The sequence below is a fragment of the Triticum dicoccoides genome, chromosome 3A, assembly GCF_002162155.2.
Source record: "Triticum dicoccoides isolate Atlit2015 ecotype Zavitan chromosome 3A, WEW_v2.0, whole genome shotgun sequence".
Taxonomy (NCBI): Eukaryota; Viridiplantae; Streptophyta; class Magnoliopsida; order Poales; family Poaceae; genus Triticum; species Triticum dicoccoides.
Genome location: NC_041384.1, coordinates 124,485,453 through 124,511,719, shown reverse-complemented (window position 1 = coordinate 124,511,719; position 26,267 = coordinate 124,485,453). Strand labels below are relative to the sequence as shown.

Sequence of the window (26,267 nt, the reverse complement as noted above, 5' to 3'; positions counted from 1 at the left end):
ACACCTATGGTGACGGCGGAGAAGACGATGTCCGCGGTCGGCGTGAGGACGGCATCGGTGAGGTCGCGGCAGCTAAGCGCTTCATCACCGGCGGCGTCGAGAGCTAGTGGTGGTGCTAGGGTTTGTGCGAGAAGGAGAGGTGGAAGAAGAGATAATGACTGGGGTGTGGTGTGTATTTATAAGGACAGGGACGTCACAGCGTTACTACGCAGGTGCCCCTGGCGGTTCACATCTGAGGGACACATGGTGAACATGCAACACATTGGAAGCTGTTACATGTTCCCATGCACGCCTGGATTATCGGGTGGTCGTTCCCGCTTCTCTGGGTTTCAGGAAATAAGGATTGAGCATTTAAAACAGATTTAATGTTTGTCTCTGTATCTTCTACTGACAAGGATGCAGAGAAGACATTCGACAGTTTCAATAGAATGCATATGATTTGGATAGATAGATTTGAGAAGGGAGCATAGAGAGGTTAGGGTCCGATCACATTCACTTAGTTAAAAAGATTCAAACGAGAAGACATAGCTATAAGTGAATGTTGTAGAGGACAGAACACTAACATATGTAAGTATCAGAATATGACCAAATCAACATTGTGAAGATAAACATGGAGTCATGTCAATATTGAAGACAAACCAAATGCGAAGACTTTGCAAATGTAACACCAACAGAAAACACTCCAAACAAAAGTTTGGTGGTGGTGTTACCCATCGTATAGGAAGTATTAGACCCAGACACGGCGCACAATTATCGTGGCGCTCCGAAGTCAAATTCCGCATTAATGTATTCCCACTTAGAGTGTAAGTCTTCATTAATTGAAGATATACGTTACTTCGTGTGTTGCACATCTAAGTCATCAACATGCATAAGTGTTAGGATGTGTGCCTAATCACAGGACATTTGAGGATTCCAAGATATTTAGCTCACACCGCAACTTGCAAAACCTTTTCTCATCCAAGGGCTTTGTGAAGATATCTACCAGTTGCTCTTCAGTGTTGACGTGAATGATATCAATATCTTCCTTCATGACATGATCTCTGAGAAAGTGATGATGAATTTCAATGGGCTTTGTCTTTGAGTGCTGAACTGGGTTGTTGGCAATCTTGATGGCGCTTTGATTGTTGCAGTAGAGTGGTACTTGCTTCAGATGGATGCCAAAGTCTTTGAGTGTTTGCTTCATCCATAGAAGCTAAGCGCAGCAAGATCCAGCACCAATGTATTCAGATTCAGCAGTGGAGAGAGATACACAGTTCTGCTTCTTTGAAGACCAACAAACAAGTGATTGTCCCAGAAAGTGACATGTGCCTGATGTAGACTTGCGATCCACCTTGTCACCGTCATAATCAGCATCCGAGAATCCAACTAGATCAAACTCTGAGCCCTTTGGATACCATAATCCTAGTGTTGGGGTGTAAGCCAAATATCGAAGAATTCGCTTCACAACTAAGTGATGCGATTCCTTTGGTTCCACTTGGAATCAGGTACACATGCAAACACTAAGCATTATATCTGGCCTAGATGCACATAAGTAAAGTAAAGAACCAATCATGGAGAGGTATACCTTTTGATCAAACTCTTTACCATTGGCATCAGGACCCAGATGATTCTTGGTTGACATTGGCGTCGTGTAACCTTTGCAGTCTTGCATTCCAAACTTCTTCAGGCAGTCTTTGAGGTATTTCTCTTGAGATATGAAGATGTTGTTGCTTTGCTGACGTATTTGAAGACCAAGGAAGAACTTCAGCTCACCCATCATGGACATTTGATATTGCTCTTGCATCATGTGTCCAAACTCATCACTGTATTTTTGATTAGTGCAGCCGAAGATAATGTCATCCACATATATATGGCACACAAGCAGTTCACCATCATATGTCTTCATGAAGAGTGTGGGATCCAGGGAACCAGGTTTGAAGCCTTTGCTCTTCAGGAAGTCTTTGAGTGTGTCATACCAAGCACGAGGGGCTTGTTTGAGGCCATACAGTGCCTTGTTGAGCTTGTAAACCATGTCAGGATGTTTTGGATCTTCAAAGCCAGGTGGTTGTGCAACATACACTTCTTCTTAAATCTTGCCATTGAGAAAGGCACTCTTCACATCCATTTGATACAGAAGGATGTTATGATGATTTGCGTAGGCTAGCAGTATGCGAATGGCTTCAAGCCTAGCCACGGGAGCAAATGTTTCATCGAAGTCGATCCCTTCAACTTGAGTGTATCCTTGAGCAACGAGACGAGCCTTGTTTCTGACAACTTGACCATGCTCATCTTGCTTGTTGCGATATATCCATTTAGTGCCTATGATATTGTGTTTACGAGGATCAGGACGCTTGACCAATTCCCACACATTGTTCAACTCGAACTGTTGAAGCTCTTCTTGCATAGCTTGAATCCACTCAGGTTCCATGAAGGCTTCAGCAACTTTCTTGGGTTCAGATATTGAGACAAATGCAAAGTGCCCACAGAAATTTGCTAGATGTGTTGCTCTTGAACGAGTGAGTGGACCAGGTGCATTGATGTCATCAATTATCTTCTCAATCTGTACTTCATTTGCAACACGAGGATGAACTAGACGAAGACTTTTCTCTTGCTGATCATTGTCTTCATCTTCAGCATTGGCTTCAGGCTGAGCAGAGTCTTCAGGTTGATTTGGTGCAGAAATGATAAGTTCCTCTTCAGCCTGTGCCTCTGAAGGTATGATTTCTCTAGTACCCATAAGCTTGATGGATTCCCTAGGTGGAACTTCATCTAGCACATTTGGCAGGTGCTCTCTTTGCGAGCCGTTAGTCTCATCGAACCGCACATCGTTTCAACCACTTTATAGTGAAAGAGGTTGAAGACTCTGTAGGAGTGTGAATCCTTTCCGTAACCAAGCATAAAACCTTCATGTGCTTTCGGTGAAAAATTTGAAGTGTGATGTGGATCCTTGATCCAGCATCTGGCACCAAATACTCTGAAGTAACTTACATTTGGCTTCTTACCAGTCAGTAGCTCATATGATGTCTTCTCTAGAAGCTTGTGAAGATAAACATGGTTGATGACATGGCATGCAGTATCAATAGCTTCAGGCCAGAACTTTCTTGGAGTCTTGTACTCATCAAGCATCGTCCTAGCCATCTCAATGAGTGTTTTGTTCTTGCGCTCCACAATGCCATTCTGCCGCGGCATGTCTGGAGCTGAGAACTCATGAGTGATGCCCAATGTATCAAGATAAGTGTCGAGGCTGGTGTTCTTGAATTATGTGCCATTGTCACTTCTGATATGCTTGATCTTGACGCCATAGTTGTTCATGGCATGGTTGGTGAAGCGTCTAAAGACATCCCACACTTCAGTCTTGTAGAGAATTATATGCACCCATGTATATCTTGAATAATCATCAACAATGACGAAGCCATAGAGACAAGCAGTAGTAGTGAGAGTAGAGTAGTGAGTAGGACCGAATAGGTCCATGTGTAGCAGTTCGAAGGGTTGAGTTGTAGTCATAATTGTCTTCGAGGGATGCTTGGCCCTCGTCATCTTTCCAGCTTCACAGGCACCGCATAAGTGATCCTTCTTGAACTTGACGCCCTCGATGCCTATGACGTGCTTCTTCTTTGTGAGAGTATGCAAGTTCCTCATGCCAGCATGCCCTAGCCTCCGATGCCAGAGCCAGCACTCTGAAGCTTTTGCAAGAAGACATACGGCAAGTTGTGGTCCTGCTGAGAAATCTACCATGTACCAATCATCTTTCCAATACCCTTCAAAGACTAGAGACTTGTCAGATTCCATTAGAACAAGGCAACGATATTTTCCAAATATCACAATCATGTTCAAATCGCAAAAGCATTGAGACAGACATTAAGTTGAAACCAAGGGATTCAACAAGCATCACTTTATCCATGTGCTGATCCTTTGAGATTGCAACTCTACGTAGACCCAATACCTTGCTTTTACCAGTGTCAGCAAATGTGATGTGAGTCTTGTCAGATGGACATAAGGTGGAGTCCATGAGAAGACTTCGATCACCAGTCATATGATTAGTGCATCCACTATCAATAAACCATTCTGAAGCAGCTGGTGTCATACCCTACAGAGCAGTTAGGGGGATAGGCTTCACGAAGAGTATTGTGAAGCATAAACATTTGACGAGCAAGTGGATTATGAAAGCTCAGACCCAGGTTAGAACTGGTAGGATGCATGTCAAGCGACTCAGGAACAAAATACATAATAAGATCATTTGGGCATTTTATCTTGTGCCCCACAAGATGTTCTAGGTCCCCAGCAATAGCATCTGACGCATTTGATTTCAGGTTGGAGACCTTTCCCTGCAAAAGAGAGTTAAGTCTTCTAAACCACCCACATCTTCAGGGGTGGCTTCGAAGCAATGAGTCTAAGTGCAGCATCTGAGAACTTCGGCTTTGGAGCCCTAGCAAATAGCCTTGCAGAAGGCGAATAGTACTCATATGAATAGGCAGAGTAGTTCTTGGTCTTATGAGCATGGCGGTTTGATGAAACATGCTCATATTCATAGGCCTGAGTATGGTTTCCCTGCAAAACATTGGTGTTAGGGTGACTTAGGTGAGTCATGTGTCTGTATGAAGCCTTTGGACCATATGAAGCCTTTGGTCTGGGGTTTGTCTTCTTCCTTTGAAGATAATCATATGAAAGCTTTTCATGAGTTGTTGAGAGTGTTTCATGACGACTTTCAAGTTCCTCATACTTAACATGAAGATTTTTTATGTCTTCAATTAAGGACTTAGATCGGGTCATTTCCACGTCCAACAGGTCATCGCTTTTGTCTAACAGTTTTTGAATATGTTCCATAGCTTTCTGTTGTTCAGTTGCAATTTTAGCAAGTGTTTTGTAGCTGGGTTTGGATTCACAATCAGTCATCTTCACTTGATGTTTGAAAGTAAGCATCGCGTGAGTTTACCTTGGCACCACGTGCCATGAAGCAGTAGGTGGGAGCGGAGTCGTCCTTGTCCTTAGCATCAGCGTAGGTGACGGAGCCATTGTCTTCAGTGTTGAAGATGGACTTGGCAACATAGGCTGTAGCTAGAGCTAGACTTGCAACGCCAGAGTCGGACTCCTCCTCAGACTCCACCTCCGCCTCCTCAGAAGTAGACTCCTCCTCTGAATCCATCTCCTTTCCAACAAAACCATGAGCCTTGCCAGATGAGCTCCTCTTGTGTGATGAAGACTTTGATGAAGACTTGGAAGAAGACTTTGAGGATTTCTTCGTCTTCTTGTCATCATAATCATATTCCTTGCTCTTCTTCTTCTTCTTCTTCTTCTTCTTCTTCTTCTTCTTCTTCTTCTTCTTCTTCTTCTTCTTGTTTTCATTGTCCCACTGCGGACACTCAGAGATGTAGTGACCAGGTTTCTTGCACTTGTGGCATGTTCTCTTCTTGTGGTCATGAGTAGAAGCTTCATCATTTCTTGAGCTGGATCGTGAAGACTTTCTGAAGCCTTTCTTCTTGGTGAATTTCTGAAACTTCTTCACAAGCATAGCAAGCTCCTTTCCAATGTCTTCAGGATCATCAGAACTGCAGTCAGATTCTTCTTCAGATGAGGAAGCAGCTTTTGCCTTCAAAGCGCGAGTTCGGCCATAGTTGGGACAATAGATATCTCTTTTCTCAGATAGCTGAAACTCATGTGTGTTGAGCCTCTCAAGTATGTCAGACGGATCGAGTGTCTTGAAGTCGGGGCGTTCTTGAATCATCGGGGCTAGGGTGTCAAACGAGCTGTCAAGTGATCTCAGGAGTGTCTTGATGATTTCATGCTTGGTGATCTCAGTGGCGCCGAGAGCATGAAGCTCATTTGTGATGTCAGTGAGATGATCAAATGTGAGGTGGACATTCTCATTGTCGTTTCTCTTGAAGCGGTTGACGAGGTTGCGAAGGACATTGATCCTTTGATCTCTCTGGGTTGAGACACCTTCGTTGACCTTGGAGAGCCAGTCCCAGACTAGCTTCGACGTTTCCAGAGCACTCACACAGCCATACTGTCCTTTGGTCAGATGACCACAGATGATGTTCTTGGAAGTAGAATCCAGTTGAATGAACTTCTTGACATCAGCTGTGGTGACGCCTTTACCAGCCTTGGGAACGCCATTCTTGACGACATACCATAGATCAACATCAATGGCTTCAAGATGCATGCGCATCTTATTCTTCCAGTAGGGGTAATCAGTGCCATCGAAGACAGGGCACGCAACGGAGACTTTGATTATCCCTGCAGTCGACATAGCTAAAACTTCAGGTGGTTAAACCGAATCACACAGAACAAGGGAGTACCCTACTCTGATACCAATTGAAAGTGCTAGTTATCGACTAGAGAAGGGTGAATAGGCGATTTTTATGAAAGTCTTCAAAACATGAAAGTTTTGAAGACAAACGATAGAAATGAACCTATTAACATGCAGCAGAAGGTAGACTACACTAGGTCAGACATAGTCAAGTATTCAATGAAGTGAAAGCACGAAGACTATTAGCAGCTAGGCAGTATGGATCAGGATGGAAGATAGTATAAAGCCAATCAGAACAAGTAGTTACACGGTGAAATCAAATAGATGATGCAAGCAGCCAATGACTTCATGAAGACAAACTGTAAGCAAAGAGAAGGAAGAGATATAACCAGTTGCTTGGTGAAGACAAAGGATTTGTTGGACCAGTTCCAGTTGTTGTGACAACTGTACGTCTGGTTAGGGAGGCTGAGATTCAACTCAAAAGACCGTGTCTTCACCTTATTCCCTTTGAGCTAAGGACACCCAGTCCTCGCCCAATCACTCAGGTAAGTCTTCAAGGTAGACTTCCAAACCTTCACAGACTTCGTTCACCAGCGATCCACAATGACTCTTGGATGCTCAGAACGCGACGCCTAACCGGCTGGAGGATTCACAGTCCTCAAGTGTAACAAGTCTTCAGATCACACAAACAGAAAGACTTTGATGATGCCTAACACTCTTTGGCTCTATGTGTTTAGGGCTTTGTCCTCTCAAGGATTTCTCTCTCAAAGGCTTCGAGGTGGGTTGCTCTCAAACGACAAAAGCCGTGCACTAACTCTGAGCAGTCACCAATTTATGGTGTAGGGGTGGGCTATTTATAGCCACTAGGCAACCCGACCTGATTTGTCCGAAATGATCCTGAGTCACTAAGGAACTGACACGTGTTCCAACAGTCAGATTTCAAACACACGCGGCAGCTTGACTTGGGCTACAAGTAAAGCAGACTCATCCAGCTCTGGATAAGATTTGCTCTCACTGTCTTCGCTCGAAGACTTAGGATTTGGTTGAGCATCACTTTAGTCATTCTGACTTTGTTCACTTGGACCCCACTTAACAGTACGGTGGTTCCTATGACTCAACAAGGAAGAAAATGAAACTATGAAACAACTATGTCTTCGCGCTCCAAAGACTTCATGCGATGTCTTCTCATGTCATAGTCTTCAATGTGAATATCTTCACATAGCACCATTATCTTCAATGTCTTCACACATTTTTAGGGGTCATCTCCGGTACGTAAACCGAATCAATGAGGGACTACTACCTATGTTATCCTGCAATTCTCACAAACACATTAGTCCCTCAACCAGATTTGTCGTCAATACTCCAAAACCAACTAGGGGTGGCACTAGATGCACTTACAATAGTGGCATTTGTCCTCTTCCCAAATGAAGGCGAGAAGGGATCCCAAAACGGCCAAATTTAAAGGGAGACAACTAGTACATGCTATCTTGACAAAAGTGGTCTTCGCCTACAAAAGTCACTAGTGATGACGCCACGGTGGGCTCGGTGATGACCTCCGTCCTGCCGTCCTGGCGGTCTTGGTCTTGTTGCACCGGAATGAAAACCTTTGCTTGATTCCTCGGGGCTCCGTGCCCATGCTTGCCTCCTTAGCACCAAAGAGGAAACTGATACGCTACGCCCGCTGGCGCCCGCCTGGCCTTGGTCATCATGGCTCACGTCATCTGAACCTCGCGAGGTGTGGCTTGCATAGATATCTCCGCTCCTCGTGAGCCAGCCTGGGGAGGCCGCCCCACGCGGAGGTCTTGAGTTGTTGACGTTTAAGCTGGGTCGTACAAGGCCGTTGATGAAGCCACGCAGTGGGACGCAGGCAGGCAAGTCTGGGTACCCCCATTCCCAGAACGCTGACACCCTCTCGGGGCGTCGTCGTGGAGCTCAAGTACCCTTTGGTCACGTATCATCGTCATCAGCCGGCGAGCTCGGATCCTAACTCAACGCTCCTTGGGCTCTAACTAGGGGTGGCCCCGACGGTGTCCTATCTTTTACACGTGGCGTCGTTGCCATTGCGCTCGATCCTCGTTGTTTGCAGGCAGGTTCGGCGCTCCACGGATCGGAGCGAGATGGGAGGGGGCCATATCCGGCGACTTCTTGGTGTGTGTGTTGCATCGATATCCGATGGTTTCTCATGGAGGCGTGGTGTCTCTTCTAGGTAGTAGCCTCGGTGTTTCTTGGTGGGGTGTAGATGCTCTTGTATTCTTGTTTTATCTTTAATCCGCTTTGTAAAGATTTTCCTCATTTTGTATCGGTTCTATCGTGTTGCTTTATATATAAAGCGTGACGAGAGTCTTTTTCCGTATGTGAAGTAAGAGCCTATGATATTGCAGAAGCTCTTAGTATGTATGTTCGTCGCACTAGCAGTAAAACAATTCAGTAAGAGTAGTTGGCTTAAGGGAAAGAGCATGTACGTTCATAATATAATTCAGTACAGGGTCTCGAGCGTTCTAAAATCTCACAGAAATTCCAAGATAGTATTATCACACCTTCAGAAATCACAGCGAAAATCATCTCAGAAACCACCAACCGATGCTTCTACTGTCTACGTGTGTCCCCTCTCCCCCGCTTGCCAGTCTCGATCCTCAAGACTCGAACGATGACGGCCAAGTGCTCGAATCCGTCGACGTGGAAGCACGGCCGCCGCGGCCCGCGGCCACCCTGAGCCGCAGCCGAGCCGTATTTATCCCACCACCACCCAATCAATCGCCAGAGGCACGCACGCACGCACCCGAGCCCCACAAACCCAATCCCCCACTCCACTCCCCACCGAGAACCATGGCGCGGCGGAGCGGCATGCTCCTCCTGCTCGCCGCGGCCGCCCTGCTCGCCGCCGGCGCGGGCGCCGCCGTGCCGCCGTCGTGCGAGCGCATCGAGTGCCCGGCGTACGACGTGGTGGACAGCGCCAACGGGTTCGAGATCCGGCGGTACAAGGACGCGATGTGGGTCTCCACCGCGCCCATCGAGGACATCTCGCTCGTCGACGCCACCCGCTCCGGCTTCCTCCAGTAAGCACGCCGCTCCCTTCGCCATTGCCAAGCAGTAGTGCCACTGACTGAAGCTATCTTCCTGGGCTTGACGTGGGCCTAAACAAATGGGCCTGAGAGAGCAATAACGGGCTTCGCTTGTTTGTATGGGCCAGGCTTTTCAAGTACATCCAGGGGAAGAACGCGTACAACGAGACGATCGAGATGACGGCGCCGGTGCTGACGCGGGTGGCGCCCAGCGACGGGCCCTTCTGCGTCTCCTCCTTCGTGGTCAGCTTCTACGTGCCGGCCAAGAACCAGGCGGACCCGCCGCCGGCCGAGGGCCTGCGCGTGCAGAGGTGGGCCGGGGCGAGGTACGCGGCCGTGCGCCGGTTCGGCGGCTTCGTAGCCGACGCCGACGTCGGCAAGCAGGCCGCGCTGCTCGAGGCCAGCCTGCAGGGGACCAGGTGGGCCGCGCCCGTGTCCGACGGCCGCAAGGCCGACCCGGCGTCCGAGTACACCGTGGCGCAGTACAACTCGCCGTTCGAGTTCAGCGGCAGGGTGAACGAGATATGGATGCTCTTCGACACCATGGCCGCGTCCGACATGTAACTGTGCAAGCTAGCCGCTTGTTAGACTAAACCAGTGAGCTCGTATATATAAGAGTGTCTTGTCTTTTAAGCTTCTATGTAAGCCGACGAATAATGGTAGCGTATAAACTTGCGAGCAATAAAGTGCCTTTTCTTGGTGCAACAAACTGTTTGCCATTTTGGCGGCCGGCCCGTTGCTTTCGTTCGCATTTGAGAAGATTGTTCCGATGATACGCTTCCTATGAATGTCCCCGGCTATCACACTGGCGCTGAGCATGGGGAAGGAGCAGGGCAAGCCGGATCCTTCCTATTTGCTGCTGACGTGCGGCATGCAGGACCACGGCACGGCAGGTGGTTTTTTACTCCGTAACGGACGTGCGGCATGCACGAGGACGCCGGATCGCCTCTTCCCGTGTGACCCGATCACTCAGCTCCAAAAGTGGAAACAAACCGGGGGGCACGTACGTACGCCAGCCACTCCGCCGATCCGCCCGGGCGGCATGGCGTGGGTGCGCGTGCGGAGGCCCGCGCTGCTGCAGTCCAAGCTGCTCTGCCTCTCGCTGCTCTACCTCCTCACCACGCTCCCGCTCGCGCTCTACGTCTCCTTCTCCGACCCCTCGCGCTGCCTGTCCCTCCACCGCCTCCTCCTCCTCCGCCCCGCCCGCCGCTCCCCTCCGCCGCCGACGCCGCTCTTCGAGTACCCGCGCGGCTACGGCGCGCACAAGCACGCCCTCCCCGTCCCGCGCGCGCTCTGCTCCGACCCGGCCGTCTTCTCAGGTCCCGGCCTCCGTCGCCCGCGGAGATCATTGCCGCTTTTCAGAGGACCCGATCGTTCGCTGCCTTTCTGACCCGCAAATTTCGTTCTTCGAGCAGATTATAACACTGTTCTGCAAGAGATCAATGGCCTCGGCCGCAACCTCTCGGCGGCTCATCGTCGTGCATCCCCTGCGTTGCGGTACCAGAACGGCAGGAGGGACTCGTTTGCGGGGAATTTGTCCATGGAGGAACGAAGATCGTTCTTCAATAACACGGACAGCGCGGTGGAAATCCCATGTGGATTCTTCAAGGAATTCCCCCTCGCACAAGCCGGTGAGGGTTTTTTGTCCTCATTTCGTATTTTGCATGTAAAAGAAATTCGCTCTAGTGTAATCACGTCAACTTTTACCTAAAAAGATGCAACTAGACAAAATATTAATTAATGAGGAAAGAGCAATAACCAAAATGTGGCTCTTCTCTCATAAAATGTTGTTAAATCATAAGATACCCCAGTAAAGATGCTAGTGAATGGAAAATTGTACACCTAAAGTACATATTTAATGCATATTATAAGTTAGTACTCCACTACTGTACAAAGTCTTTGGCAGATTGTACTGCTTGAAAACATACTTGGTCCATATTATGATAAAATGTACAGTGTATAGAGATTTTGTGGCAAGTCAAAAAATTGTAGATTTTGACAATGCTTATAGAAACCTCAACATCTATAATTTTTTTAAACTTGGTTAAGCGTTACAAGGTTTAAGGGCTTAGAATTGCTTGTTACCATGCTCTTCTTTGACGTCGATGGTTTCAGACAGATTGGCCATGGAGGGCTGCCGAGGGGTCGTGGTCGCCTCGGCGATCCTGAACGACCACGACAAGATCCGGCAGCCGAAGGGGCTCGGCTCCCATACGGTCAAGGCGGCGTGCTTCTTCATGTTCATCGACGGCCGTACCCACCGGGTCCTGGCGAGCCACGGCATCCTCAAAGACGAGCACGCCGCGTCGGCCAGCGCGGTCGTCGGCGCATGGCGCGTGGTGACGCTGCAGCAGGAGCAGCTCCCCTACGAGGACCCCGCCATGAACGGCGTCGTGGTGAAGCACCTGCTGCACCGGCTGTTCCCGAACGCCAGGTTCAGCGTGTGGGTGGACGCCAAGATGCAGCTCACGGTGGACCCGCTGCTGCTGGTGCACTCGCTCCTCCTCGGCAAGGGCGTGGACATGGCGGTCTCCAGGCACCCGTTCAACCTCCACGCCATGGAGGAGGCGATCGCCACGGCGCGGTGGCGCAAGTGGCGCGACGTGGACGCCGTCAGGGCGCAGATGGAGGCCTACTGCGGCAACGGCCTGCAGCCATGGTCCCCGAGCAAGCTCCCATATCCTTCAGGTATCCACTCAAGAAGAATTGCTCGCGTGCCCGCATTCTGATTCGATTCTGATTCGTTTGACGCCGCGCAGATGTGCCGGACACGGCGATCATCATGAGGAGGCACGGCTCGGCGAGCGACCTCTTCTCCTGCCTGCTCTTCAACGAGCTTGAGGCGTTCAACCCGCGGGACCAGCTGGCCTTCGCCTACGTGCGGGACCAGATGAGCCCCAGGGTGAGCATCAACATGTTCGAGGTGGAGGTGCTGGAGCACATCAGCGTCGAGTACCGGCACAACCTGAAGCGCGACAATGGCGGCGGCGGAGGAGGGGTCTCCAGGATGGCGTCATCGCGGGACATCGCCGGGAGCAGCTGCGAGGGGTACCTCATGAAGATGTGGGGGGAGCCTTCTGAATAAAAACAAGGTCTATGAAAATGTAGCATTTCATCCATTCATTTGCTCTGAAGATGGGCTTCCATTAAGGGCAGATATACAGCAGGGAAACTTTTGGTAACACAAAGTACCACACAGACTAGTGTGTAGAATATATGCATATGTAGCATTTCATACTTCCTGTAGGGTATGAAGATTGCACTGTTGGTCAATATGACAGAGGGGAAACTTGGTAAACACAAGCACACAAAGAGATAAGACTTCATGATTACATGAACTCACGGACACTGAATCAACTACACGCGCAACTACGCTGGCAAGGCACAAAGATGCATCACAAGAGTGGTCAGCACTCAACACAAACATTTGCCTTCAGGCTTCAGGCAAGCAAGACACAAAGATTCTTCAGAAGAAATGTCAGTAGTGCACGCATCAGGTGGTCAGGTGCTGGACTCCGTTGTTCCCTTGGCCAGCTCGTACTTGTTCTTGAATTCTTTCCAGGCGTCCATGGCATTCTTGGACATCTTCTCAATGTCGTCGGCGGTGGCCGTCTCCGGGGATAGCATGGTCTCCACCGCCATCATCATGTTCACCACAGCCTGCACAAACACAGAGTTGAGCACACGAGAAATTGATCACATGTAGGCTAGGCAGGATGTATTAGCAGCGGATCTGCTAATTTACATCTGGATGAAAACAATTCGCTTTCATCCGTTTTCTGTGCCGTGCGATTTGTGCGCTGAGATTCGTGTGTTTGACCTGTTATTTGTCTCGTTTCTCTTATCGGGCCCGTGTGGTTGATCCGTTATTTTTCCCATCGCAACACCCGCGTGTCTGTGCCACCCTCTTCCTCCCAGACCCTTTGTCATTTCAATTCAAACACGCAACCCCGAACAGAGTCGAGCGAGAGAGAGATAGCCATGGCGACTGCTGTGGGATTGAGGATGGCGTTCTCTTCTCCTCTCGCTCTCCCCTTTCCTGGGGCGTCGCCGCCCCGCGGCCCTCCCTCGTCGGCGTCCCTGTCTCGTGCGGTTCCCCTCTCCCTCTCCCTCCCCGAGGTCTCCTCCGGGCTCCTCGCCGGCGGCGAGTCCAACCCCCTCCCTCTCCTCGGCTCCCCCCCAGTGCTGCGGTCCTGGCTGCGCCCCGGGCCAACAGGTTTTGGGCGCTCGACTCGAATGACTCCGGCTCGGATTCTGAGGTTCTTCCCCCTCCTTCACGTCCGGCTCTGGTGGGTGGGTCGTCGGCTGCTCTGGCGGTGGGTCGCCGGCGTAAATTTGCTCCGGGTGGTAGGGGCGGTCAGTCGGGTTGGGTGTGGATGTGGATGGTTGGTGCCGCGTCGCACGTGGTCGCCGGCGCGCTGCCTCCTGGTCCTTGGATGATTCCCTAGTGGGCCCTGGGGTGGCAGTGGTGGTGTCGCCGGCGTCTTCCCCTCCGGCGGCTGCCCTCCCCGGCTCGTCTTAGGCTGTGGTCCCCGCTCCCTCGGCGGCGGCGCCGCCCGTGCCAACCCTAGATCTGGGGTCGGGGCTGGCGCTGGTGCCCCGGGTTGGGTCGCGGGCTCCTTTGGGTGCTGTTGGGCCGGGTGGGCCTGTTTCGGTCCCCTCGTTGGCTTCTTCTGTTGATTTTCCCCCTCCTGTCGTTGGCTCCTGGGCCGAGGTTGGCCCAGATTCAGCCCATTCCTCCCCCGGCCCCCCTTGGCGAGCTCGGCCTGGCTAGCTTTAGCTATATTTGGGTTCGGAAGGATGCGGTTCCCCCTTTTCTAGGGTTTCCTGCCTCCTCCTCTGACTTGCGCCGGCGCCGTCTCCCTATCCGCTGTTTCGTCAGATCTACTCCTCCACGCCCCCTCCTCCTTCCCTTCGCGACGGTGGCCGCGATGGACCGCTCCCGCGGGTCCTCCAGTGAGGCGGTCTCCGGCCACAAGCGGGGGCGTGACGGCTCTGGCGACGCCGCCGCGGATCTGGAGTATGAGGCTTCGCTCCGTGCCAAGCTCCATGCCTCGCTCGCTCCGGGTGCGGGGGCTTCGGTGGAGGCGGCCGGTGCGTCCCCTCGTGCTTCTGGATCTGGGCCGGCGTTCCCTCCGCCTCCCGTGTCTGGTGCTCCAGTGGCTGCGGTCGATCCTTGGGAGCAGGCGGCGCTGGGGAGTCGGGCGGGCTCCTCGGGGCCTTCCTCGTCTCCCCCCTCGCTTGTCCCCCAGGGTGGCGGGCCGCCGCGGGCGCCGCCTGGTGGCGGACCATCTCGCTTCATTCCCCGTGGTGCGTCGGGGGCCCCGGCCCGCCGCCCTTTCGGCGCTGCTGCGGGGCATGGCGCCGGTGCTGGTGCTGGTTTCCCTAGTGATGGTATTCTCCCTCCTCCTCCCCCTCGAGGCCCTGGCCGCAATCCCCCTCATTCCCAGGTCTCCAACCCTATCCTCACTTGCTTTGCGTGTCATCGTCCTGGCCATTTCCAGTCCCGCTGTGAAAATCCCCCGTTTTGCCTCATCTGTAGGGAGGACGGACACCTCACGGTGGACTGTCATAGCCGTGTCAAACCTCCTTCCTTCGTTCACTATGGGATCGGCCTCCCTGGCTGTTCTTTCTTTGCCCTTGATAAGGAGGTTCCTGTAGTTGCTCCCAACCCCTCGCTTTCCAGTGTTGGTGTCATATCTGTTCAGGACAAGCGCATCTCCCCCCAGGCCCTTCTTGATGAACTTCGACTGTGGGACGAGGGCGGGTGGGATTGGCAGATCCGCCAGTTATCTGATTTTGAGTTTGCTGCTACATTTCCCTCTAAAGAGAGCCTCCTCATGATATCCTCCTGTACCAGTTTCACGCTCCCTCTGAATCAACTTGTGGTATCGGTCAAGGCCGCCTCCAATGTATCAAAGGCCATTGCTTCTCTTTCTGATGTTTGGATGCTTGTGGATGACGTGCCTTCTAACATGCGCACTTCGGCCTTCCTGATGGCTTTGCAGTGCTCCTAGGGAAACCCATTGAGGTTGATCAAGACTCGCTGTCTGTTCTTGGACCAGTCCGTCTTCGGGTCTGGTGTGTTGACCCTATCTGCATTTGTGGCTATGTTGACGTTTTCCCGGCGGCGGGTGGATTTCGGCTTCGGGTCCGGGTGGAGGGTGTTCCTGGCCCTGCTTCTCCTCCTCCTCCCCTCCCCCCCGGCCTCCGGCAACGATGACAAGAGTAAGGATGGTGTTGGGGGCCATGATGACTCGATGCATGGCACAGATCCTCGCTTTACCCAGTCCGAGTGGGATGGGATGTCCCCTGAAGAACAAGATCTGATGAAAGATTGTGCTCCGGCGGGCGGTGGGATCCAGGGTTCCTTGCCAGGATTGGGTGGTGGGGCTGCGGCTTATGGTGGGACGAAGGGCACCCCGCGTTCGGCGGCGTGTTCTAATCTTCCCACTCGCCCCACCTCCCCTTCGCTATCTGGCATTGAAGATCTACCCCCGGCTGGCCCGTCGGTGTCCAAGAAGAGGAAGAAATCGTCGGTGAAGAAGTTCTCTGCGATGAGCAGGGCGTCTGGGGATTCCAGGCAGTCCGAGGCTAGGCTTTGCCGCAGGCTGGAGGTGGATTTGGGTGCGTCTTTGGGCCCGTCCTCGGCGGCTGCTTCCCCTGGCCGGGCTCCCCCTGTGCCTGTTCATTCCCCTGCTTCTACTACTCGCAAGAGTGGTCGGGTCTCCAACAGCGGCGAGCGTGTGGCTGACCGGGCGGCTCGGCGTGCGGCGGCGCGGGATCTCCCTCCTCCAGGTTCGGGCCCTACTCCGTCTCCTTCCCCTCCTTTGGTTACGTCTCCTGTTAGATTAGTTTTACCTTCTCAGTCTGATGAGCAGTTGTTTAAGATATTATATGATGTTGGGATTTGTTTAGACTCCAGTTTGGGTTCCCCTTCTTCCTTACTTGATGTGATTAGAGCTAACGAGCTAGCTCAGGCTGACTTTGCGAAAGCCAAGGAGGCTGGGGCTAGTGTGTCCGCCCCTCTGGTTGTGGCCGGGGGGGGGGGTAGTGGGGGAGGCTGACAGGTGTCAGGTCTCCCCGGTTCAGAAACGTGGGGCTGGGAAACGCGCTAAACCCTGCAAGGCTCCGTGTAGGTCGAGTCTTAGAATCAAAAATCTTTCCTTCAGATGAAGGCCTTATTTTGGAACATCAGAGGTTTCTGCGCTAGGGGGCGCAGGGACCAACGATTTGGTGCGGTCTGAAAATGTTGATTTTATTGGCCCTGTTGAGACCCTCAAACCCTCCTTCTCCTCGAGTGAACTTTCGTCTATTGCTGGGATAGACAGATTCAGGTGGAATTTTGTGGCCTCTGTTGGTCAGTCGGGTGGCTTTCTTCTGGGCACCAATAATGATATATTTGATTTTGTAGCTTTTGACCATGGTAGGTACTGGGCTAGTACGGTAGTTTCCCATCGTTCCCTCAATTCTCTTCTCGAGTTCATGGTGGTTTACGGCCCGGTAGATCATTCCTTTTCGTACGATTTCTTGGACGAGATTTATAATAAAATTGACTCCTGCCAGCTCCCCCTCTTGATTGGGGGTGATTTTAACCTGTTGAGATACCCTTCTGATAAGAGCTCCGCTAATTTCTCTTGGGCTCTGGCTGAGGCCTTCAATGCTTTCATCAGGGATACGACCATTCGTGAAGTCCCTAGGGTTGGGGCCCGCTTCACTTGGACTAACCGTCAAGCTTCCCCCATCCGCTCTGTTCTTGACAGGGTTTTTCTCTGCCCTGGCTAGGATGCACTTTTCCCTCGGGTTTGTCTACGTGCCCTGCCCATTGTGGGATCTGATCATGCTCCCCTAATCCTTGACGATGGGTCCGGTCCAATTGGTTGCCAAAGGTTTCAATTCGATGCGTCTTGGCTCTTAGTGGAGGGGTTCCCCACCATGTTGACCCGGAAGATCTCAGCATGTCTTTCATCTCCTCGTCGCTCTTTTGGCCCAATGGATGATTGGCATCATGTTTCCTACTGCCTGCGCAAATTCCTCAAAGGTTGGTCTAAGAATCATTTTGCTGAGTTAAGGCGTGACAAAACGAGGCTGGGTGCCCAAATTGGCGATCTTGATATTCGTGCGGACAGTTCTGGTCTCTCTGAGGCCGAATGGCTGCTCCACTATGGCCTAGAAAAGGCGCTCTTGGATATTCACCGCCAGGAGGAAGTTTATTGGAAACAAAGAGGAAGGATTAACTGGACTCTTAAGGGTGATGCGCCCACAACTTATTTCTTCGCCATTGCGAATGGTAGACGTCGTAGATGCCTAATTGACAGCCTTCTGATTGATGGTGTTAGGGTTTCGGACCCTTCGGTCATTCTTCGTCATGTGGTCCAATTCTTCTCTAATTTGTTAGCGGCTAAACCTGAGATGGGTTTTTCGCTTGCTCCGGGCTTCTGGCCTCCCCTTGAGCAGTTGTCGAGCGTTGATAATGATCTCCTGCTTATTCCCCCCTCTAAAGAGGAAATATTCGAAACTATTCGGACCGCCAATTCTAATGCGGCTTCAGGCCCTAACGGCTTCTCCATTCCTTTCTTTCGGCATTTCTGGCCTCAGTTAAAATGCCTTATTAAAGCAATCATCCAAGGATTTTGGCTGGGCACCGTTGACATTTCGAGGCTCAGTTACGCGGTTCTCACCCTTATCCCTAAAATCAAAGGTGCTGACTTGATTTCGCAATTTCGGCCCATTGCTTTAATTAACAACTTTGCTAAGATGCGAGCTAAGGGCATGGCCACTAGGGTGTCCCCGATAGCTCATCGGGTCATTAGCCCTATCCAATCTGCTTTCATTAAAGGGAGATTCATCTTGGATGGGGTGCTGTGCCTACATGAGATAATCCATGATCTGCGGATTAAGGGGACCAAGGCTGTGGTCCTTAAGCTTGACTTTGAGAAGGCTTACGACTCGGTGAGTTGGAATTTTCTTCGGCAAGTCCTATTGGCTAAGGGCTTTGAGGGTCCGGTGATGCACCGTTTGAATGGCCAAACTAGTGATTTTTTTGCTAATGGTAGGGGACTTAGACAAGGGGACCCGGTGTCCCCTCTGCTTTTCAATTTTGTTGCTGATGCTTTATCTCGTATCCTCTCTCGGGCCACGTTGGCTGGGCATATTCTCTCGGTGAGCTCTCACCTTATCCCTCATGGCATTACTCATCTTCAGTATGCGGATGACACCATCATTATGGTAGAGCTCAATGAGACCAGTCTCATCAATTTGAAATTCCTTCTGCTTTGCTTCGAAGCTCTTTCGGGTCTTAAAATTAACTTTTCCAAGAGCGAGGTCATTGTGACTGGGGTTTCGGATTTGGAAGCGCAACGGGTGGCTCACCTTCTGAACTGTTCCCTTGGGTCTTATCCTCTCAAATATTTAGGAATTCCTATTTCCCCGTTTAAGCTCTTGGCAAAAGATTTTGCACCGGTGGTTGCTAAAGTTGGCAATAGAGTCCTCCCTTGGAGAGGACGATATAACACGCAGGTGGGCAAGGTTGCCCTTACCAACTCATGCCTCTCATCCCTCCCGATGTACCTGATGGGTTTCTACCTTCTGTCCAACGGGATTCACTCTGGTTTTGACAAGCATAGGGGTGCATTTTACTGGAACTCCGCGGACAATAAACGCAAATATAGATTGGTCAGATGGAAAATCATTTGCCATCCTAAGGACAAGGGGGATCTTGGCATTATTAATACGAGAGTCATGAACAATTGTCTTTTGATTAAATAGTGGTGGAAGATAATGACACTTGAGGAGCGCCCATTCTGGCTCTCGATTCTTAAAGCTAAATATTTCCCTTCCTCGAGCCCTATGTTCGCCTCTGCTTCTGGCGGGTCTCAATTTTGGCGTCAACTGGTTAAAGTTCGGCCGATTTTTCGGTCCCTTGTCAAATTTGTTGTTAGGAATGGTAAGTCCACTCGTTTTTGGTTAGACTGGTGGGTCGGGGACACCACGCTTGCGGCTGCCTTCCCGGCCTTGTTTTCTTATTATGCTGATCCTGAGATCTCTATCTTTGAGCTCTCGGTTCAGGGTTGGGTTTTAGATTTCCGGCGATCTCTTTCCCCTGAAGAGTTGGAAGACTGGTAGCGCCTTACTGCTGGCTTCCCCCTGCTCTCGGAGGAAGAGGATTATGTGGTTTGGCCCCTCTCATCTTCGGGGCGCTTCTCTGTTAAATCGGCTTATTCTAAGCTTATCTCTGGTGGCCGCTCATTGAAGTTTAAGGATATTTGGTCTGCCCAAATCCCCCCTAAGATTAAAATCTTTCTCTGGCAAGTTGTTCGCCGTAAGCTGCCGGCGGCCAATCAAATTAAGAAGAGGAACGGGCCGGGCACTGATAGGTGCGTGCTTTGTGGGGCACTTGAGAACACTGATCATATTTTCTTCCACTGCTCTTTAGCCAAATTCATGTGGTGTTGCATCAGACTTTGGCTTCATGTTAACTGGACTCCCTACTCCTTTGAGGACCTGAGGCAATATACTAACTCCTTATCAGGGCAGTCCAAGAGGGTCTTCTTAGTGGGCTGGGCTGCGATCGGGTGGTCGCTGTGGATTATTAGGCACAAGTTCACGATTGAATGCATTTTTCCGGCTAACCCTGTCAGCTGCTTATTTAAAGCCAATGTCTTTTTACAGCAGTGGAGATTATTGACTAAGGAAGGGGACCTTCAGGCTTTTGACGACATGTCATCCAAAATGAAATCTACGGCGTCTTCCCTTCTTCGGCGTACTTCAAGGGCAGCTTTCTAATTTCACTGCCGATGTTTTTGGTGATTTGCTGGCCTGCATGCCATGTTAGGCTGGAGGCCTTGTAATGCTACTTATGTTCCCTGGCCGTTAAACTTGTTCTGGGTGTTGGTTCTGCTGGTGTAACTCTGCCTGGTGGCTTTATTTATAAAGTCGGGCTCTTGCCTTTTCTCTAAAAAAAAGAGATAGCCATGGCGATTTGGAGCTCCGCCTCGCCGCTCGATCCAGTGTCTTGGTGGTGGCTCGTCCGTGCTCTCCGTCGTGTTGCCTCGCTTCCTTCGCCTCCCTTCTGTTCCTGCCATCGGGATCTGCAGCATCTCTCGGCCCCTCACTGACCCGTCCCCATTTCCGCTGCTGGCGATTTTGTTTGTCGGATTCGCCTCCCCCCCTCCCTTTTTGTTGTTCGTGTGATCTGTTAGGTTGGGAGTTGGTTTTGTCTGTCAGATCTGATGATTGTATCCATCCCCTGCAGCTTTTTTCCGTGTAGATTTGTTTAGGTTGCGCCGTTTCTGGGATGTGTTTGATTGATCTGCTAAGCACGGTAGCTGCGGTAGCTGGGATGTGCGTCAGTTTGATCTGCTGATCTGTAATTGATTGGTTGTTGGCATTCGAGTTGTTCATGTGAGGCTGGCTTGCTTAGTTGTACGTAGTAGTCTGATGTATTCAGTCAATTCTAACGGATGTATTCTGTTCCCGGGCCTTTAATCCCAAGACTATTTCTCTTCACTGGTATCGTTTAGTGAGTATGTGGTTTACTCTGTAGTTCCTATTTTGGATTTACAGTGATTTACAGTGCAATCCCCATTGTTTTTTAGAGTGATTTTCAGTGTAATTTATACTTGATTTTCATTGTAATCCGTAGTGGATTTCCAGTGTAATTTTCTAGTGCATAGATAGAATATTTGTAGTGTAAATCTAAAGCAATTTGTAGTGTAATCCCCGGTTATTTTACAATGTAATTTCAGTGTATTTTGTCAGTGGATCTGCACTGTATTTGCTAGTGGAATAACAGTGTATATGTCCTAATTGTAGTGTATTTTTTGTCAGTGGGGTTGCACTGTATTTGTTAGTGGAATTACAGTGTATTTGTGAGTGATGTACAGTGTAATTTGATAGCTGATTTACAGTGTAATTGCCATGGATTTGCACTGTATACGCTAGTGGAATTACAGTGTAATTCACTTTAATTTTTATAGTGGAATTGCTTTTTGGATTTACAGTGTATTTGTCAGTGAATTTACAGTGTAATTGATAGCTGATTTTATAGTGTAAAAATTTAGTGTAATTTACACTGTTATTGATAGCAGAGGAATTGTGATTGTTCTTGTGATGCATCGCTAGTTTGTAAGTTCTTGTGATGCATCTGATTCCAGTGTATTTTCTTAGAGGAATTAGACTGTAATTATATTTGGATTTACACCTGTAATCTTCATCGGAATTCCAGTGTATTTTTCTTAGTTGGTGAATACAGTGTATTTTTCTTAGTTGGTTTCCACTGTAATTCGCAGGGGATTTCTTCACTGCAATTCTCAGTGGGTTATGTAGTGAAATAAAAGAGATGTAGACTGTAAATGCTATCAATGCATTTCTTCTTTATATTTTAGTTATGTTTTATCCCTTCTGCCATTTCATCCCAGACTTTTTGTCATTTTCTTTGTGTTTGTACATATTTAGGTTATAGATTAAAGTATGGGGAGACTCATGAAGGCTTTTGGTAAGGGTACTTCTGCTGCTTGTGTTGAAGATTGCGATGATTCAGATGGGGATCCTTTTGTCCCCAATGATTTTGCCGAGGATGATCCTTTTCAAGCTTTGGAGGTTATATTTCTAATTTAATTTTTATTTATTTTATTTCTTGCTTGGTAACTTATTTGTTCCGGGTTTTTAGTTCATTCATTTGTTTCATTTGTTAACTGCACAAAGGTCAAATGGATGATCCTGATTTGGAGAAAGCTTTGTATGAGTTCTACGTGTCTCATGTAAGTGTGGTGCTGTAGTTAATGCTTTTGTACCAGTTTCTTCTGTTAATGCTTTTTTGTATCAGTTAATGCATGTTTTTAGTTAATGGATAATTCCTCTTTTTATGTTTTTGCAGAAAGTGAATTGCTTAAAACGGAAGATTACAAATGCTGGAGCTCGCAATGTGATATTTTATTTTTTGTTGTTGATATTTCCTTTTTTTTGCATGCAACTTCTCTATGATAGATATGGATATAAGTTTCAGATAACTCCTTTTGTAATCTTCATCATATCTATTTTTTTGTGGAATGGCTATTGATGCACAAGAACCTAGTTCCGTCTAGTTCTAGTTGTTGTTGCTAGATGTATTTTTCTTTTGTTTATTTTAGTGTAATTTATCTTGATTCTTTCTTTTTTTGTGTTTCTTTGTTGTGTTGTAGAAGTGCAAGAGGTCTTCTGATTTTCCTGTAGCAAATACATTCACTAGATACTCTGGCAAGTTGCCCTCCATTATTATTGGTGGCTTGTCTCCTAGCCAAGTAAGTGTTCTACAGAGTTACAGGGCAGATTGCCTTCTCAAATTTGTGAAGACAGAGGTGCCTCTTAGGTTTGTCAAATGGTTAGCATCCAAATTTGATGTTCTTGCTTCAGAGATTCAGATTAGGAGGAAGTTTATCCGATTTCCAAATATTATGTCATCCATGACATCTTATATCTTCCTATTGATGGTGAGCCTATTGTGTCCGATGCTGATGCTGGGCGTGAGTTTATCTTGTCCCATTTCAATGAGACTAGCATCCCACCAGTTTCTTTCTTCCACAATAAACTCAAATCTGAAGAATTGCCTGATGAAGACATTTTCATCTGCTTCATGTGTATTGCCTTGTCCACTTTCTTGTGTCCAAATTCAAGCCTTTCTCCTAGTCCCAAATATCTCCACTGTATGTTAATTGGTCTTACATAGTAATTTGTAGCGGGTTTACATAGTAATTTACAAAGTAGTTTACACAGTAATTTTAGCACTTCTTACTGTTGGTTAGTGTTCATTGTTGTTGGCTTGTTCAAAACTGTAATTCTTATAGTGTAATCCTAGGTACATTTACAGTGAAATTCTAGGTGGATTTACACTGTAATTCCTACTATATTTACACTGTAATTCTAGGTCGATTTATAGTGTAAATCTAGGTAGAATTACAGTGTAATTCTATGTGGATTTACACTGTAATTCCTACTATATTTACACTGTAATTCTAGGTCGATTTTACAGTGTAAATCTAGGTAGAATTACAGTGAAATTTTAGGTGGATTTACAGTGTAATTCCTACTGGATTTACACTGTAATTCATACGGATTTTCAGTGTTTTTCTTAGTGGATTTAAACTGAAATGCTTAGTTTAGTAGATTTTACAATGGATTCAAGTTGGATTTACGGTGTTTTTAGTAGATTTACAGTGGTATTTTATAGTGTGAATCTTAGTGTAATTTTAGTTGATTTATAGTGTAATTTTAGTGTTTTTTGTCATTTTCATTTTAATTCTGTGTGGTTAGTTTTAGATTAGAGATGGGAAAGTTTTGCCTTATAACGTTGGATTCTTTTTCTCCTTTCTCGCTACTTTGCCTGTGTGGGTTGAAAAGAGTTGGGGTGTGGACCCATTAACATCTTGATGCGGGTCCATTTAAAAGCTAGACAAAAAGGAACATAAGGGGAAGCGGGACAAGGACACTTGTCATCCTCTAACTGGCGGAAAAATATGAGTGAAAGCCAATTTGTTTTCATTGCCAGTCTTTTTAGTGGATTTACAATGTCATTTTAGTGGATTTTACAGTGTCTTTTCAATTGCAATCTTACACTGTAAGTCTTAGTGGGGCATGGTAGAAATTAGTGTGTATTTTAGTGGGTTTTACACTCAGTTTTCTTGATGATAATATCATTGTAATTTTACCTCTTCTTGTCAATGTATTTTTTGTAGGTTGGAAAAGTGCATGTGTGGACCCGTTAGTCTACTTAAAAGGACAAACAGAGGACAAGGGACTATCTATCTATTCGCTTCAGGTTGGAAAAATGCATGTGTGGAACCGTTAGTCTACTTTAAAGGACAAACAAAGGACAAGGGACGGTGGACAATTGTCATCCTGTAGTTGGATGAAAAATATGGATGAAGGCCAATTGATTTTCATCCGGATGAACAATAGACAGTCCCACTAGCAGTGGCAAGAAAGCATTTACCAGATGTAAATATGGCCTCGGGTCGCGTTGGTAGCGGCCAGTCAGCTGCTGGCAGACTTCCTTGGCCCTCTGCCATTCTCTCTACGTGACGATTAAACAGTGTGTCAGCACGCAGCAGAGCACACGAACGGAAGAGACGAACTCACCTGATTGATGAGCACATCGGCGAGCAGCAAGCCGAGGTCGAGCTTTCTCTCCGAGTCGCGCGACGCCGCCCACTCCTTCTGCAGCAGGCTCGTCAGCTTCCCCCTGTCGCCGATGTGCTGCGCATGACATCAACACAAGCTCCAACTCATTGGCATGTCATCATGCATTCTAAAGAACAGAGCAATGGTATTGCAGAAGCAGAGAGAGAGAGGGAACCTCCTTGGTGACTTGCTCGAAGACGAGGTCCATGAGCGTGGCGTGCTCCCTGGGCGCGTCCTCGCGCCGGAACAGCGAGTCCGAGAGCGCGCCCACGCTCGTCCTCACCGCCGCCGCCGGGGTGCCGCCCCGCTCCGTTCCGTCCGTGACGGCGTTGAGCGTGTACACCATGGCAGGCTGCACGAGGACGGCGCCGCCGCCGCCGCCGCGCGCTGACCACGAGGCGCCGCCCAGGGCCAGCGCGAGCGCGACGCCGGCGCCCACCCTCAGCGCGGTCCAGGGCAGCGCCGGCTGTCGTCCCTTCGCCGGTGCCAGGTGCAACGGCTCTGTCGCGCTCGCCTGGGCGCGCAGAGCGTGAGGCCACCCGCATGCCGGCACCCGCTCCGGTCACCGTGGCGCTGGCGCGCGATGCTGTGCAGAGCGAGGACTCCATGCGCTTGTTAGATCGCTCAGCTCGATGGAGGCGTCTAGTAGCACCATGGCCTGTGCTTGCATGGCGCTTTGCATCTTCTGCTACAGCAAGCAAGGCATCAAGTGCGACCTGCCCTTTTAGTACAGTTAACAGCCAGGTCCTTTTATTTTTTTTTATTTTTTAGTAAGGTCCTTTTATTTTCTTTCGAGACGACAAGCTCAGATCTTTTTTATGAAACTAGTAATATCGAGGTTTCCAGATTGAGATCTTCACGGTCTCAAGCAATTACAAACCTTCCATAAGCATAAAAGTCAGGCGGAATCGGCACGCGCGTTCTCTTTTGCTAATCCTGGGTGGGATACGGCCTTCAGGATTTGCTCCTTGGACAAGCAAAGAATTATTTCGAGTGACCACGTAACATATATGGTAAGCAATTTAATCAATTCAAAAATAACTATTTTGTGGCAGTTTCTTCCTTTCTCGCATGTCCTCGTGATCTCGTCCTTCCTTTCCCGCACACCTCCCGCGCCTTCCAGATTTAGGGGCAAAAATAATGCTTGAATTGAGATTTGATCTCTAGTCTGCAAGTAAGCAACAAAGGGAGCTAACCATCTCGCCTATGACACTCATTGTTAAACAAGCTAAGAAAAAAATTATTTTGACATGTTTTGCCTTCAATGTTTTAGCACTGAAAAGCTTTTGTTTCACCTACCAAACCTGGCACATAAACTTTTCCCGTGGTAAATTCTCCATCACCATCACGATAAATGACGCACCACCAACATGATAACTTTTGTATACCACGCGGTACATTATGTGTAAGTAGTATTGTCATAAGCATTGAAGGCGTGATAACTTTGGTGAAAGCATCGTGGTAACTTTGATCATTGGGAAGAAATTTGTTGAACCCCGGCCCCCGGTAATTTCTGTAAATAGCACGATAACATTCACGACATAGACCTGATAATTTAGATACAAACATCGTGGTAACTTTAACAATTGGGGAAGAAAAATGTGAAAATATACCAGATAATTTATGTGTAAATAGATGGTAATATACGCAACACACATCTGACAACTGAGATAGAAACACCATGGTAACTTTGACCATAGGGAAGATTTATTTTAAGATACTCCGGTATCTTCTGTGTAAATAGCATGGTACTATACCTCCCTCCTCTGGTATTTTCATGTGTAAATAGGATGAAAACATATGCGCCGCGATAACTAAACACC

General features: G+C 48.7%; 3 protein-coding genes across 3 annotated transcripts; 2 read left to right on the top strand and 1 right to left on the bottom strand.

Moving 5' to 3' along the window:
• The first annotated feature begins 9,051 nt into the window (after window positions 1-9,051).
• On the top strand, window positions 9,052-9,993 carry LOC119267531 (heme-binding protein 2-like). The gene is made up of 2 exons (XM_037548928.1): window positions 9,052-9,282; window positions 9,417-9,993. Exons 1-2 carry the CDS (start codon window positions 9,053-9,055, stop codon window positions 9,850-9,852), a joined length of 666 nt encoding a protein of 221 aa, XP_037404825.1. The 5' UTR covers window position 9,052; the 3' UTR covers window positions 9,853-9,993.
• A 337-nt stretch (window positions 9,994-10,330) lies between these two features.
• On the top strand, window positions 10,331-12,626 carry LOC119272062. The gene is made up of 4 exons (XM_037553655.1): window positions 10,331-10,607; window positions 10,704-10,919; window positions 11,404-11,976; window positions 12,048-12,626. The coding sequence occupies exons 1-4, from the start codon at window positions 10,331-10,333 to the stop codon at window positions 12,371-12,373; spliced, it is 1,392 nt and encodes a 463-aa protein (XP_037409552.1). The 3' UTR covers window positions 12,374-12,626.
• A 111-nt stretch (window positions 12,627-12,737) lies between these two features.
• LOC119272061 lies at window positions 12,738-25,114 on the bottom strand. Its single transcript, XM_037553654.1, has 5 exons — window positions 25,097-25,114; window positions 24,620-25,000; window positions 24,403-24,519; window positions 24,257-24,337; window positions 12,738-12,948 (listed from the first exon to the last, which is right to left on the bottom strand). Exons 1-5 carry the CDS (start codon window positions 25,112-25,114, stop codon window positions 12,790-12,792), a joined length of 756 nt encoding a protein of 251 aa, XP_037409551.1. The 3' UTR covers window positions 12,738-12,789.
• Window positions 25,115-26,267: the final 1,153 nt, after the last annotated feature.

What these genes read in the sequence shown, in the direction of transcription:
- LOC119267531 (XM_037548928.1), top strand. Translation starts at nt 9,053, where the DNA reads ATGGCGCGGCGGAGCGGCATGCTCCTCCTGCTCGCCGCGGCCGCCCTG. An exon ending in ACCCGCTCCGGCTTCCTCCA is followed by an intron (nt 9,283 to 9,416) that starts GTAAGCACGCCG and finishes TGTATGGGCCAG; the next exon opens with GCTTTTCAAGTACATCCAGG.
- LOC119272062 (XM_037553655.1), top strand. Translation starts at nt 10,331, where the DNA reads ATGGCGTGGGTGCGCGTGCGGAGGCCCGCGCTGCTGCAGTCCAAGCTG. An exon ending in CGACCCGGCCGTCTTCTCAG is followed by an intron (nt 10,608 to 10,703) that starts GTCCCGGCCTCC and finishes TTCTTCGAGCAG; the next exon opens with ATTATAACACTGTTCTGCAA. An exon ending in ATTCCCCCTCGCACAAGCCG is followed by an intron (nt 10,920 to 11,403) that starts GTGAGGGTTTTT and finishes CGATGGTTTCAG; the next exon opens with ACAGATTGGCCATGGAGGGC.
- LOC119272061 (XM_037553654.1), bottom strand. An exon ending in TCGAGCAAGTCACCAAGGAG is followed by an intron (nt 24,520 to 24,619) that starts GTTCCCTCTCTC and finishes TGTCATGCGCAG; the next exon opens with CACATCGGCGACAGGGGGAA. An exon ending in CCGATGTGCTCATCAATCAG is followed by an intron (nt 24,338 to 24,402) that starts GTGAGTTCGTCT and finishes ATCGTCACGTAG; the next exon opens with AGAGAATGGCAGAGGGCCAA.